The sequence below is a fragment of the Coturnix japonica genome, chromosome 22 (genome assembly GCF_054131305.1).
Source record: "Coturnix japonica strain WE chromosome 22, WE-NBRP24, whole genome shotgun sequence".
NCBI lineage: Eukaryota > Metazoa > Chordata > Aves > Galliformes > Phasianidae > Coturnix > Coturnix japonica.
The window spans coordinates 4365167-4379617 of record NC_140684.1 but is presented as its reverse complement, the minus strand read 5'-3'; the positions used below and the strand labels follow the sequence as shown (position 1 = coordinate 4379617).

General features: G+C 42.4%; 1 protein-coding gene across 8 annotated transcripts in view; it reads left to right on the top strand.

The window, feature by feature from the left end:
- The window catches only part of VMP1 (vacuole membrane protein 1), a 55334-nt gene that overhangs the window by 31786 nt on the left and 9097 nt on the right, over positions 1-14451 (top strand). For all 8 annotated transcript variants that reach the window (XM_015880470.3, XM_085522008.1, XM_085522007.1 and 5 more), the window contains 3 exons: positions 6279-6359; positions 9246-9362; positions 11725-11786. In XM_015880470.3, coding sequence (XP_015735956.1) covers positions 6279-6359; positions 9246-9362; positions 11725-11786 — 260 coding nt within the window. The remainder of the gene's footprint in view (positions 1-6278; positions 6360-9245; positions 9363-11724; positions 11787-14451) is intronic.

Sequence of the window (14451 nt, the reverse complement as noted above, 5' to 3'; positions counted from 1 at the left end):
TGAGCTTTTCTTTGTGGTACCTCTGTTAGCTAAAACTCACTCACGGGACCTTCTGCCTTCTTAGCGTTCAGTGAGAAAGTACATAAATCAGTCAAAGCACTGAGGAAATCGGGATTGCTTTGCAGTGTTTTCACCCAGTGTTTGGCTGTTGGCTCAGAGCAGTTTTGCAGTGCTGAATAAGTCACACTGCAACAGAAACTGGCCTCTTAAGAAAGAATATATCCAAGTTTATTGCCAATCTTGCATGCTGCTTGGTCTAGAACGCTTCTGTTCCACTCCTTCAGAGCCAGAGCATTCTGAGAAAGGCGGATCAGAAGTGAAGTGTCACATAAGCTGCTTCGGATATTTATTTTTCGGGGAACACCTTCAATAACTGATACAAACTAATTATGGTGTCATGGCCCTTTTTTTCCCCCCTGCTCCAGACACTGTTTAAATATCTGTGTTGTACGAGAGTCTGGTATGCAGACCACTTCTCTAAGCTGTCTGGGAACCTCTGCTCCTTCCCAGGGCAAAGCAGCAGAGGTATGCTTAGCTCTGCACATCTGCTGCCTAGGTTGAGTAGGAAGACTGGTGTGTGCAAAAGGATTTCTCAGCTGTGTATGGAATGGTTTGCTTTTATTAAACAAGTGGGTTTTTTTTCTGTGCATGGGCTTCTTCCTTAAATTATTTCTAAGTTCCCCATAGGGGAAGAGTGTGGCTTTTTTTTCACTTCTGGTGACTGTGGCTCTGTTTTGTAAAGGATTGAAAAGGTCAAGCTGTGTGTCTGGTTATCACAAATTGCTTCTTTTCTTGATGATGACGGCTAAAGTAAAGTAATAACTCGCTTAATTCCAGCCCTTTCGAGCCCCTCCTTGCAATGCCCGCATCTTAAACCCAGCAAAAATAGGATTTTATAATATATAAGGGATTAAAAAATGAATAAAGTCAGCAATCTCCTGGAATGCTGCAGTACACGTCGTGCTCTGTAAGCAGGCTGACGCTCCTGTGGCCATAGTAGCCAACTGCGATTGCAGCTTTGAGATAAATGAGCACTCACTGTGCAGCTCAGAGGTATTTTAAGCAGCCAGCACGTTGGTGGGGGCAATGCCAGCGCATGCTTCCAACTGCAGCAGCAAAGGCTGCAGAGGTCAATGTCTGACGTCTGGGAACTGGAGCGATAGGATGCCCCTTTGCTTCATTCTTCTCTCTGTAGGTGGCTGCTAGTATCTCGTTATGGAATCACAGAGAAATTAATCTTGAAAGGGACCTCAGGCCGTCTGTAGTCCAGACTTTTGCTCCAGGCTGGGTCAGCAATGAGATGGGGTTCCTCAGCTGTTATCAGGTCTGCTCTTGAAAACCTCCAAGGCAGGAGGCTGCACAGCCTGTCTGGGTGCTCTGATCCAGGGCTGGCTGATGAACTAAGAAATGCTTACAAGTTGTGGATGCTGATAGTCTGCTTAATCCTGGTAAAGCCTGTGAAGTTGAGGTTGTCTCGTTCCTATTTCATACTGGACTTCTCATAATCGTGTTTTCATTTTTACCTTGGATGTGTGTTTGTCTTTTAACATTCCTATATGTTCACACTTTTCCTTTTCCCAGATTTCATGTCACTGAAGACCCAAACCTATTGTGAAGATTATTTCCTCCACTTCCCTTAATCTGCAATGGCTGTCCTATGCCTATCACATATAAACACCTTTTATCAGACACCAGCACTGCTTTGCTCTGCCACCTTCCCTTTGCTGCTTTCAGTAAGCCTTGAAAGTCTGCAACTTTCTAACAGCCCAGTTCTTATTAGAGGGCCCTTCTTTCCAGTGTGAAGGAGTGATCAGTAAGCTTAAACCTTACCTCCCCTGCCGTCTTCTCTCCAAGTGTCAACATGGAAATATTCTTTCTTAGTTTCCCCTTACTTGCATTGACCTGGAATTAGTTTGAGAAAAGGCAGAGATGTGGGACCGTGTTCCTTCTGAGCACATGAAGATGCTGAGAGTCATCACAGCTGCAGGAGGGGAGGTGAGGGGAGTATCAGAATGTTCCCCTTTGCAGCTTACTGGAACCTTCCATCTGTCACCATTGATGTCATGCAGGAGAGGTATGAAACAGCATTTCTGGTCCTTGAGTAAGGATCTATTTGCAGCCATAGGCAGTGGCTGCCGACTGTATCTTCATCTCTGTTCTTCTCATCTTAATTCCAGATTGCTGTGCTGACTGTTAAACATAGACTGAGCTGCTGCTTCTGTTGCATGGATGTATGTTGTAACCTCACAGCCCATAGGTAGCTGTCTGTCTTGTTTAAAACATCCCTTATGCAGTTAATGTGTTATTTCAAGGAGTTAATAATTCTTCCCGGGCTTCTGAAATTCTAGAGTTGATTGCTTAACCACAAATGGTCATTCTCCCATAAGCTGTGTTTGATTCCATTGTGCTGTAATAGAAAGCTGAAGAGGCAAAATATTGCGCAGCTCATTTTTAACATAACTCAGATTTTTACATAAAAAGGAGCGCTGTCTCTGTAGGCTGCTCTTTAGATGCTCAGGAATTTATCCTTTTAATAATCTGATGGTGGTTTCATACGGTGCCTTCAGCCTTTGGAGAAAAATGCTCTCCTGTGAAGTTTTCTATTTGTATTATTAAACTTTGTTTCTGGTAAGAACATATGATGAGCACAGTGTATATAATGCTCAAATGTTGGAGTGATTGTCTGTTCCTCACGTGGAAGCTGTGCTATCCCACCCTTCCCCACCTTTACTGGCCTTCCTCTTCTTGCTTTATTGCTGCCTTTAGCACAGCTGGCACTGAATTTGTGAAGTGTTTATTGTGCTGATAGCAGGCAGAAGTTGACAGAGCAAATGTTCTTGTGGCCTCAGCTCAGCCTCGGATCCTCTCTTTCAGAGTCTGACTGCTGCCATCACGGCTGGTTTGGGGCTGGTCACAGCTTTCCTGATGCTCCAAACAACAGGTTGCAACTTCACGATGGCAATTTCTTTGTGAACAATAAATTGTGACCTTTCTGTGTTCTGATACTAAGGCAGCGTGATAGTGGAAAAAGGGTCACAACTTCACGTGTGCTGGAGTTTGTTAACTAAACCCAGGGAAACTTTCAGGGCTGAAATAACTGAGAAGTTATGTTTTATTTTACAGTGAAGGGAGAAAGAGGAAGTAGTGATTGAAGTGATAAAAGGAAAGCGAGGTGAAATAGAGAACGGGGAGAAGCCTTGCAGTTAGGACAGAGATTGCCCATTCCTTTTCCCAGAAGCAGGGCTGTCTTTATGGGAGTGGATGCTCACAAAGGCCGATGTGAAGCAAACTTCCCGAGGCCGCCGGCTGAGACGCGTGAATCAGAATTGCAGCTCTGACCTTTCGATGCCTCTGATTTCCATCCCAGTTCTTGGGATCTTATGATTAACCCAATGAAGTAATGTTTAATCATTTAACCTTCCTTTGCCTGTGTTGCAGCACTCACAGGAAATCTATTTCCAAACCAACATAACAAATCATCTTTGAGAGGGACGTAGTGAGCAAAAGTGTCCCGAAACGCTGTAGGGAATGAATCACGTTGAGCTGAGAGTCGGGTCTGGTCCGTATGCTTTAATTCTGGGGGATATGTTGTGCCTGTAAGTAGCTGATTTTTATGGCTTTCTTTGATTTCTTTGTTAAAGCAGTAACTAATGGAAAATGGTTGGCTTTTATTTCGATGCTCAGGAAAAGAAAAAAGCTGGTAGTGAAAAGATTGTTTGCCGTGCAGGGTTTGGAACAGCGAAGGATCTGTTGTGAAATAGGTAAAAGTTGTGAAACTGGAGATCGTGTGCTCTGAGAAATGAAACTTGGAAAGTTTTTTTTATTACTGCAGCTTGTCACAAAGGTTTGGCTGGTGAAATGTAGGGGAGCAACCGAGCAGAACTGAACCCCTTAACTGTGAACTAAACACAGAGACTCAAAGATATACTTATATTGTGACCCCGTGGGGTACATTAGCATGTAAGTTATCTCTGTCTGTGATGACACCACACGATGGGAAACGGGGGAAAGATGTCCTATGTTTATCTCTTGTGGCTTATTTAGAAAGTTAGGAACAGGGAGAGAAGTTCCCCACTGCAGTTTGAAGGACCATCGCTGTGCTTTGTGTGGGTCACTGTGTAACAGATAAGGAATGTGGAAAGAAAGAAATGGAACAACAGCAGAAAGATCACAGACTTTAAATTAAAACAAATATGAATCTGATTTTTAAATTAAAAATAGAAACTGATAAATTAATGAGGTGATGAAAAATAATCCACTGAATTCCACTGTTTTCCACTGAAATACATTGTGGATGCATCTGAGTGATGGGATTGTTTTCTTTTAAACATCCCTTATGATGAGGTTTACGGAGCTGTGGAAAAATTCTGGCTTGCCTTGTGAAAGTGCAGGTAGTTCTGATAGTGAGCATCGGGAAATGGTCAAACAGAATTAGGAACTGCAAAGACCGAGGTCACATTCAGCTGGGTTAGTTTGGGACAGACATGAAACCCCTGCAAAGGAGCCACTGCTTCTGTTCACCATGGCTAAATTCTGTCACTCTAAGGACAGCGTTACTGTTCTGTTTAATAACTTTTTCATTTTAAATAGCCCTGAATTGCTGCTTTAGCTTTAGGCATAGGAATAGGAATACATGTTGCCTTCTCCATGTCTGGAGTTTATTTCCATTACTTCTAGTTGCTATCACACCACAGTGCTGCATCCTTTGCACTTCACGTCCCAAATGCTCCGTGGGGCTGAGTGCTGTGTGCTGCTCACTCCATCAGCACTCGTCTCTCCTTCACTTGCTTTGGGTTGCTAGCTGTAAAACCATGCTATATAAATAATATATACCCTAATTGTAGGAGCTGCCCTCGATGTTGCATGATTTTTGGGCTAAGCTGACTGTTAAGCTACTGGATTTTGTTCTAAATAGCAAAGTTTGTCACAAAACGCTTGTAAATGGTTGCATTCCGTTCTGCAGTGAGACATTCACAGACTGGGATGTGTCACCCCGAGCTGTTGCTCCTGATTAGAGACAGCAGATCTGTCCCTTTGGGGATATTCTAAAAACATGTCATGTCCTACTCAGGTTAAAAATGTCCCAAGATGTGGGAAGTCTCATTTCTTTGGCTTTTTCCTTTAAATTGCAGTGTTTAATTTATTGGATTTTACTATGAAATCGAATGCTGGTGTCACTAAGATTTTCCTTAAGAAGATGTTAATGATTTTTACAGCTTTGAAGTGTTGATAAGCTGCTGCTTCAAGAGGGCATGAAAGCACAGCAGATGGTGTTGGCTCAGGTCTTAACCTGGTGTGAGAAGTGATGTCTGTTGTGTGGTTTGGGATTCAAATAATAAGCAGCAGTGGTGGGTGATTTGCTGGTACTGTAACTGGAGTGAACAGTTACAGCTGCACAAGTTGAATTGTTCTGCATTCTTCCATAGCTGACTCTCAGTGGAAGACTGAGAATGTTATTAATTACTGATCAAAGTTACTTATCTTTGATACACTTAACAAATAACAAAGATATGCGGGTTTTGTAACTGCTATTGCAGTGCCTGTGCAGGTAATCCTCACCATAATTAAATTCGTGGACAGTTTTGCTTTAAAGAACTTTTCCTCTCCCCTGATTCAAATGAACCTACAATGATTGTGAGGATCTTCACGTTTCCTTTTGAAAAGGCAAATCTCCCATGTTTACATGGCAGGTGCTGAGACTGGAGTTCGCAGGGAGTAAAAGCAGGCGATGCATTCTGAGCATGGCTTCATAAAGAGGAGCTCAGATCTCTTGCAGTCCTTCAGTTCTTGCCACTTTTCCTTTTAAAACACTCTGAATGTAACTCTGCAGATGGAACGAACTTTGCAGCTCTGGTTTGGAATGAGCTGGGTTTGCAGGCAGATAATGGGATTGCTGCATCCTGGTTTTGTTTTGAGAAAGTAACTTTTATTGTTGCAAATGATATGGAAGGAATTAATTCCTTTTGCTTGCTGAAGGAATAAGGTGGTAGGGACACTGGGAATACAGCAAAACAGGGAAAGAAGCATTAGAAATGTGTTTCTGTAGTAACTGAACTCATCATTGATTGCAGAACTGTGGAGAGCCATCTCTGGAAGGAGCACCAAAAACTGAAAGTGTGTGAAGATTTGACACTGACCATCTCTTTCTTCCCTCTGATTGCTTTTTGTTGTTAATGAGACAGTCCCAAAACAAGGAGGATCCTGCAATCACGTACATTTTGAGCTGTGTTCGGTTTAGGGTTTGTCTCACTAATAACTTTCTCCTGTTTCTTTTGCAGGATTTTGCTTCCCGGGCTAAGCTGGCTGTCCAGAACCTGGTACAGAAAGTTGGGTTCTTCGGCATTTTGGCCTGCGCCTCCGTAAGTGCCCTGCAGTGACAGAGGGGTTGTGATCACACGCTGTGGGCTGACTGTGGCACAGTGAGGTTAATGCTCTGAGCTGGGTTTTGTTTGAGTCCATATGGATCTTCGCCTCTTGTTTGCTATTTGTGTTCTCTGTGCTGCGCAGAGAAATGGGATGGTTGTGGTACAGCAAGTACAATAGCATGGAGAAACTCCAGTCCTAGATTAGTACCAAACACAGCGAGTTCTGCCTGAATGCACAGCTAACATGTTACCCTTCCTTCTGCTTTACCTTTGGGCTTCATGACACTAGTTCTCCTGATAAAACAGTGCCTTTGGAATAGCAACATACCTATACTTACAGTTTCTGCTATTTCTTCAGCTGTTTGTGTTGTGTGGCTTGATGTTTTCAAATTCAAAGATAAGACACCAATTGAAAATGACCTGCACAGAACCTGACTGGCATATCCATCCATAGAAGTTTTCCTAACTCTGCTCAGGAGGGTCTGTGGGTTATTAGGAGCTGGGAGCAGCAGAATGCAGCAGACAGTTTCAGCCATGGCTATCTGAATTGCTCATAGATTTCTTTCTCTAGGACAGACATGGTATAAACGTTTCCACTGATGCTATTTTAGTGCTTGAAGGAGGCTAATACTGTTCTTTTCAGTTAAAAAAATTCTCAACTGTCTGAGGTTTAAGTCTCTCTGGAAGCTCCAGGACGGGTAGGAATGATGTGCTTTACTCTCCCATCCCACACAGAAACGCACAGAAATGTGATTACTGCAAGGAGGGGAATTGTTAGGTCCCCTGTGATCCCATTCTTCTGGAATAACCACAGCCATTAGCCAGCTGCTCAGCTGATGAGGTATTAATTCCACACTTGTCTAGCATCTCTCTTAGTTTCCTAAATTGTAGAGATGACAATGTTAGGTATTTGTTCAAATGTAAGTAACCTGTGTTAGCTGGAAAGTATTAAACTGATTACAGCTGCTGGCACACAACTTCTGTTTACTAATCTCTTGAACTGCCTTAATGTTTAGAGTTGAAACGTAGGTTACAAGCTGTTCCTTAAGTCTTTCTGTCCGGTGAGCTGTGAGGCTGCTCCTGTGCTCTGACTCACTGCTCTGCAGTCACCATTTTGTGAGCCATCCCCTTGTCTGGTCTGTCTTGTGTAATGAGAGCAGCTCATGGTCAGCAGGATGAGTTCCTGGGGGAGCTGGGCAATGTGGAATGTGGACAAATAGGGAACGTGAGGAAGGGATTGCTGGATGGGAGAGGTGATCTGTACGCTCTGTAGTTCCTGCTTTAGAGATAAACATTTGCTTAACTTCTTCCCTACTTGGTGCATTGTTCCTCGGTGTGCCCTGAGCTTCAGCTTCCTTCTGCTTATATGCAGGCTGCCCTGGGCTGGGGGAGGGATGGGAAGTCGTGGATCCACCGCAGTGCACTTGAGGACTTGTAAACGTTGGTTGCAGGATAAATGCAGAGCTGCAGTGAGCGGGGAGGTGAAGTGTGGGAGGAGAGGCATTAAAAAAAGCCATTGGGATTCCAAGCTGTAATGGCTTGTAAATGCTACATAAAAACACAGTCAAATAGAGTTTAAAACTTCGCAAATGTATGTCAAGTGAGTGTAACGTGCAGTGGCAGTAGGAAAACCATATTGTTGTCTTAGGCCTAATTGCTATGTAAAGGCAGCTCTGGGAAAGGAATGGAGCAAGGAAGAGATCCTCGCTGTGGTTGGTGGGAATTTGTGAGTGTGCCCTCCTGTCTGTGGGTGTTTTTGGCACTTCTCAGTATTGCACATGTGTGTGATTTTAAAATGGAGAGAGCCTCTCACTGGCCAGCTCTTACAACCCAACGTGCAGCCACGTCATCTCTTTACTGTGACACCTTTAATGTGTTGGTGGCATGCGCAGGTACCTGTACCCAAAGCCTGCTGCTCTCTCTGTGCTGACAGCAACGCAGTAATTAAAACACACTGTGAATTTACTGAGGTGGGGAAACCCAAAGCAACCAGCCAAAGAGATCCGAGCCCTGGAGCAGGCTCTGGTGTGCGTAACTCATCTACCATCCTGCTATGCCTCAGACAGATGTCAGAGGTGAAGAGGATTTGAGTTAAGCAGGGCATATTTAGAGACTGTTTCAGATTTCTTCCTATGCAGGTGGTGCTGTGGGTGCTCATAGATTTGCAGGTCTCTAACAGCTAAGTATAACCCCCGGGGCTTTCTCACAGCTTTCAGATTACCATTCTCTATTTTTTATGATCTTAAATATCTACACTCTGTATTTGTTAGTACAGTTGATAGTGCTACTGTGAATTAAACATCCCTCTGTGTTACCCTGACCAAGTGTGAGAGGTTGGAACTTGGATACTTTTTGGTTTAAGTTCAGAAATATTGCACGGATAGCATCACAATACCAAATGTCAAACCAAGGGCTTAACAATCAGAAAATAATTAAATGCATATGCTTAATAAAATCTAATCAGTGTTTTTAAACTGGATACATATGACTCTGAATGCCAGTTTTTAATGCACTTTCTCAGATGGAAATCACTGGAGATGGTTTGAATGTTGGCTTCCAGGAGCGATGGGTTTGTCGGGGGGGAATTTGATAAATCACTCAGAATGGCTTTGCTGTGGTTTCTGTGCATTTCGCAGGGAAGGCTTCTTTAAAATCAAGGGGTAAGGAGGGGCCTTTGGGGTGGAATTGTCTGCGACATGTCTGGCTGAATCCCTCAGACTTATGTTATGGGTCGTGACCTTCTTTTTATAAGTACTAAGACACAAGAGTTTGGGATCAAGTCAAAATAAGGGGAAAATGTTCATTTTTAAAGTCTGTATTATTCCTCTTCTCTAAGTAAAACACTTCAATGTGTGCCCTTTTCTCCTTTGTGCTTTCTAGATTCCCAACCCTCTGTTTGACCTGGCCGGGATAACATGTGGACACTTTCTGGTTCCCTTCTGGACCTTCTTCGGGGCCACTCTGATTGGGAAAGCAGTAATTAAAATGCACATCCAGGCAAGTACATGCGACACCTCCCGCCGACCTCTGGGCTGAAGACTTTTCTTACTCTTTTTCTTTTGTCTGCCACACTGTGTTACTTCGTAATGAACTGCGGAGTCTCCTTTCCTGACCTGAAGTAATGGAAATTAATTTGGTGGAGAGGATTTACAATACAGGATCTGCAAGGCTTCTTACACTCGAAACTTAGGCAACTGAATAATTTATAGCTACAAACTAATGAGCTCACTACCCACACCGCTCAGGAAATTGGTGGTTAGCCAAGTTATTTACCTACGGTTTTTACCAGACTGGAAGGAGTTCGTACTCATAATGAACTTACTTTTTGGTAAGAAATATTCATTTTGGAGGGCAGTGGAGCCTGCCTTTACCAGTTAAGTGGCACTTTTAAATGGTCCCTTTTATCTGAGTTGAGTGTATAGGGAAAACCCCGCTCCCCTCCATCCCTGCCCCCTGCAGAAAGCACTCTGGGTTATATCTCTGAGTGCTGACCATGGTTTCCAGGCGTGGTTGGCAAATTTGGTGTTCTCAGTCTGTTCTTTTGAAAGGGCCCAATTTCAGAGAGGGCCTCTTCCATTTTTTATCTTGCAAACTCAGAGTCTAACCGGATGTTCTGAATTTGGCAATCAGGATCCCAGATTGCTTTCAGTGATGTTGAGTCTTACTTTTAAGATGCATCACCGTTTTGTCCAATGAAAGATGAGGTATCAGTTCCCCAGTGATTGTTCACTTGTAGCAGCATGGTTAGCACGAGATCATGAACTACAGCACTCCATTTGTAATGATTAGAGCCTGAGATTTTAGCTGGGGCTTTTTCAAAGCATCTCCATAGGTCTGTGCCTGTAGCTTTGTTGCTTGGAAGTCTTTGCTGTCACTGCTTTAAAACAACAGAGACTACCAGCAGATTACTCATCTAGCACCAATACAAAGCTGCTTAAAAATCTCTTCCTTTCTCCCTAAACAGAAGCTTTGTACCTCCGCCCTCTCCTCCCATCTTTTTGTAAATGGTTATTTTACTTTACACACTTTTCCAACAGAAGATACCAAAAAGATGGGAGGATTCCTTCACTTGCTGTGACAGAACTGCATTTTTTTCCCATATTTATTCTTTCTGTTCCCTGAATTCTTCTCCATTGAAACACATGGGCTGTTAGAATTGGCAAATTGAGAATTGAAATTTCATTAGTAAAATACTCCTTCCATTTGCTTCAGTTGGGTAGGAGGATGTTTGTAGTGTAGCTCACGGTGCTCTACACGGATCAAACGTAGGGTTAAATGAAATCCTTCCTCTTGCAGTGTTGGAAAATCATCCTATTTTGTAATAGTTTTGTATTAGAATTCTCTGCGATGTTTGATTTCAAACATACTCTTGTGCAATAGCCCTGATTTTTGCAGTGATCTTGTTGCAGTTTGGAATTTAGGAAATGTAATGATCATTGAAGAGGTTTTTGATGAAACCTTTCTCCGGACAGGAAGGAAGTGAGTACAGTGGCCGTCCTGGAGCTGCCTGTAACTGACCTCTTCCTCTGGGCCACAAAATCTTTTCATATAGTTGTGGTCGCTGCCCTTATCTCCCCACTAGTGAATGCACTGCTCGTTAGATCATGATTTAAGGAGGCTGTGGGAACTGTTTGCTTGTATACACACCTCCACACGCGGTCTCACTCGCTCTTTGCGAACAAACAAGCTGTCAGATATAACAGAAGTGAAATAAAAAAAAGCTACTTTAGAAAAATTCTCTCTTTAGAAGGGAGAGGTAAAATCACAGATATTTAGACTTGGTGCAAACGAAGCCACGTGTTCCAGAATTATTCTGTTTCAAATTATCTGCTGCCTTACAGACAGTGCTAATCCAACTGTTCTGAGTGGGTAGGCAGCCGGGGGCTCTCGCTTCATTCTCCATTTGGTGTTTCCTTTGGTAGGGTTCTCACATGAACAAGGGGGCTAAACGATGTACAATGTTCAGTTCTGTGATCTTTAAGTACGTGTGTTTGTGTAAGGGGATGTGAACTGTTCTGTGCAGTGATGGCTGTTTTTCCATTAAAACATTGTTGATGGAGTAGAGTGACCTTGAGCTTCTGGGAATGTAAGCTTGGGGAGGATGCGTATGGCTTGTAACACAGGCTATGAAAACATTGCAAGAAATGACATCCATGAGGAAATAGAGTAATAAAGCAAATAGTTCTCCTCTCTTCTGCCTATTTTTGAAAAGCATATTGGAAAGCAGACAAATGAAGGGAGAGCTGTGTCTTTGTGCTGGAGAAGCTGTTTGATCAGAAAGGAGCACAAGTTGTCGTGCTCCATTCTCTGCTTGCCCTTCAATCAAATATTTCTCTGACTGATGTTTTCTTTCCTACAGAAACTTTTCGTTATTATAACATTCAGCAAACATATAGTGGAGCAGATGGTGTCCCTCATCGGGTGAGTAACTCTTTAGTACAATCATGTCTTTGCTCAGTAGGTGGAAAAGTACTGGAGGAGTCACATCAGATGCACTGAAAATGGTGCTGTGCTTCTGGGTTAGGTCTCGTTTGTCGCTTCATTCCTCAACTCGGAGGTTTCAAGTGCTTCAAGTGTAATAGCACTGAAGGTCATATGGCCTGGATATATAATACCTCCATTGAGCTTCCACCCAGCAACACGATACCACTGTCCCAGTTATAGATTGTTACACTTTGAGCTGCCAATGCTGTTTTTGATGGCTTTCCTCAGTGCTGATGTGATCCCACAACAAAAAAATTGACAGAATTGTTGGGATTTATGCAGCATTCCAATAATAATAACAGTCACCTTCTGAAATTTAAGCTGCATTGTATCTATAAAATATATTGAATCTCTCATAAAATGGCATTTCCAGTCTGGTAATTCAGTAGATGAGATCTCAGCAACACCTATTTAACCATGGAGGAGTTTCTTAAACTGCTTGAATGCAAACAAACGTGCGACTTGTTCATCTTAAATGCATTAAATTAGGATCAAATTAGAAGGATTCCATTTTAAAAACTGGGCTTCATTCTTCAAAGGGAGCGGGTGTTGTGCTCAGATTGAAAGCTGTGACCCTTTTTCATTACACCACTGGATTTCTGTGCTATCAGGGATGCAGGTTTACAACTTCGAATGTGATTAACATTCAGATAGAAAACTTCTAGTTTTGGTGAAGGTGGTTTTCTTTTTTAGTTCCTGTTTTGTGGATATCCCAAGCATCAAATACACTCTTAGCAGTGTTTCCTTTTCCAGAGGCTTTCGCTTTTCACATGTAACAAATTGATGTTTTGCACCCAATATTTAATAGCTCTGTTCACATTGAAACAACAAAACAACAACAAAAAGCTGCACTGCTCAGGAACGTTTTCACAAGAGGAGTGTCTGGAAAGGATGGCTCTTAAAATATGTAAACTTGAAGTAATAACACTGTATGAAGGAAAACGAGTGTCGAAAGAAACGTGGTGGGGCAGCTTACTAATGAAACAAATCCCAGCTTTATTGCTTCCAGGTCTTCTGATTGGGTGTCTGCTTTGTAACAGCCTTCAGAATTAATTTGTGGCTTTCAGCATTTTTAGAAAGAAAACAAGGGAAAAAGTGGTGACTTTTAGCAATCCTTAGTTAGCTTCTCTTAACGTGCATCCCAGCAGATAATTTAATAGTAACACTGCTACAAATCTAGGTACGTTTCCAAAGTTTTTTTTTTCTCCTGCAAAAGCTTTGAGCCAAAACTGGTAGTTTTTTCCTACTTCATCTGTCTTGGAGATAATTTTACATCCAATTACATAGAATGCATTCACAAGACCTCTGCTGGATTTGGGTTTTATGAGGTGGTTGATGTCAGAGTTAAAAAATGTCTTTGAGAGACAGTAAGGTTTTTGGAATGTCCCGGTACCCTTGACTTTTCTCAATCTGTCTGCTAGCATTACCTCATCAATTCCTTCCTAACGTGGAGTAAGAAACGTATTAAACAATAGCTTTCAATAAATCCCTTATTATTAAGTTAAAGTACAGATCTATTAAAATATAGATCTGTGTAATGGTCTGTAACTTTATTTTAATCAAATTCAACCCAACAGTGTGACTTAAGACTGGGTTTTTTTCAGTCTGAGATATTGCTTTTACACCACAGAAAATGTCTAAACTCGGTACTTCAAAATAGTGAATCTTAGTGTGTGGAATAACTAGAAAGAAGATGAAGTTGGGATACAAGATAAAGCTTCATTTGAGGAAGAAAAAGGCCCAGAACTGAGAAGCTTTTTAAAAGCTGTTTTGAAAACATGGGCCTTATCCAACATAAAGTAAGGATGAGAAGGGTTGGGTGGTAGCAACAGCACCATGCAGCAGCTGTAGTACCAGAGAGAAAGGGATGGAAAGGCAGCGGGAGCTTTGCAGTCAGAGCTGGAGAGAATTACAAAGACTCGGGTAGCTCACATGGGGCTGCTAATTATCAACCTGTTCTACCAGTTAAGGAAGTTGTATTATTGCTGTCTAAAACGCTGGAAGAATAATGCTTTTTGTGTTGTATTACCTTCATAGGCTCTTGGTGATGAAGGATGGTCTGTAAGTTTTTTGTCTTGCATTCTTGTCACTGAAAAATGAGGTCAGCTTATTGATCACCCACTTAGAATACTTGGATCCTTCTTTTAGCCCAGACCTAGCTCATTTAGTGTTTAATCATCATGTGTGTTGTGGGTTTTCTTTGGGCTCTTGAAGCTTTCCTCTTAATTTTTTCGTTACCTACAGCTGCGGGATTGTTTGTGCAGTCACACTGAGCCTATTGCTTCTAAGCACCGTCATAGTTTCTTTGAAGTGGTAGTTTCAAATGCGGATTAAGAATTCCCAGAAAACTACTAAAGAAATAGCACTCGAAGCACACAACACACATACCATCCCCACAGCCGTCTGCCATCAATTCTGGGTAAATATTAAGAAAAATGCTCCTCTCTTTTAAGTTGAGCGTGGTTGGTTCATATTTTGTGAAAACGAGCTGGTAACTCCACAGCTTCAAAAGAAATCTCGAAGGCTCAACAATGTGTTTTATATAGCACCAGGCACCCCGTGGCCTTCACCCCCACGGCAGCTGAACGTCACCGGCAGTGGT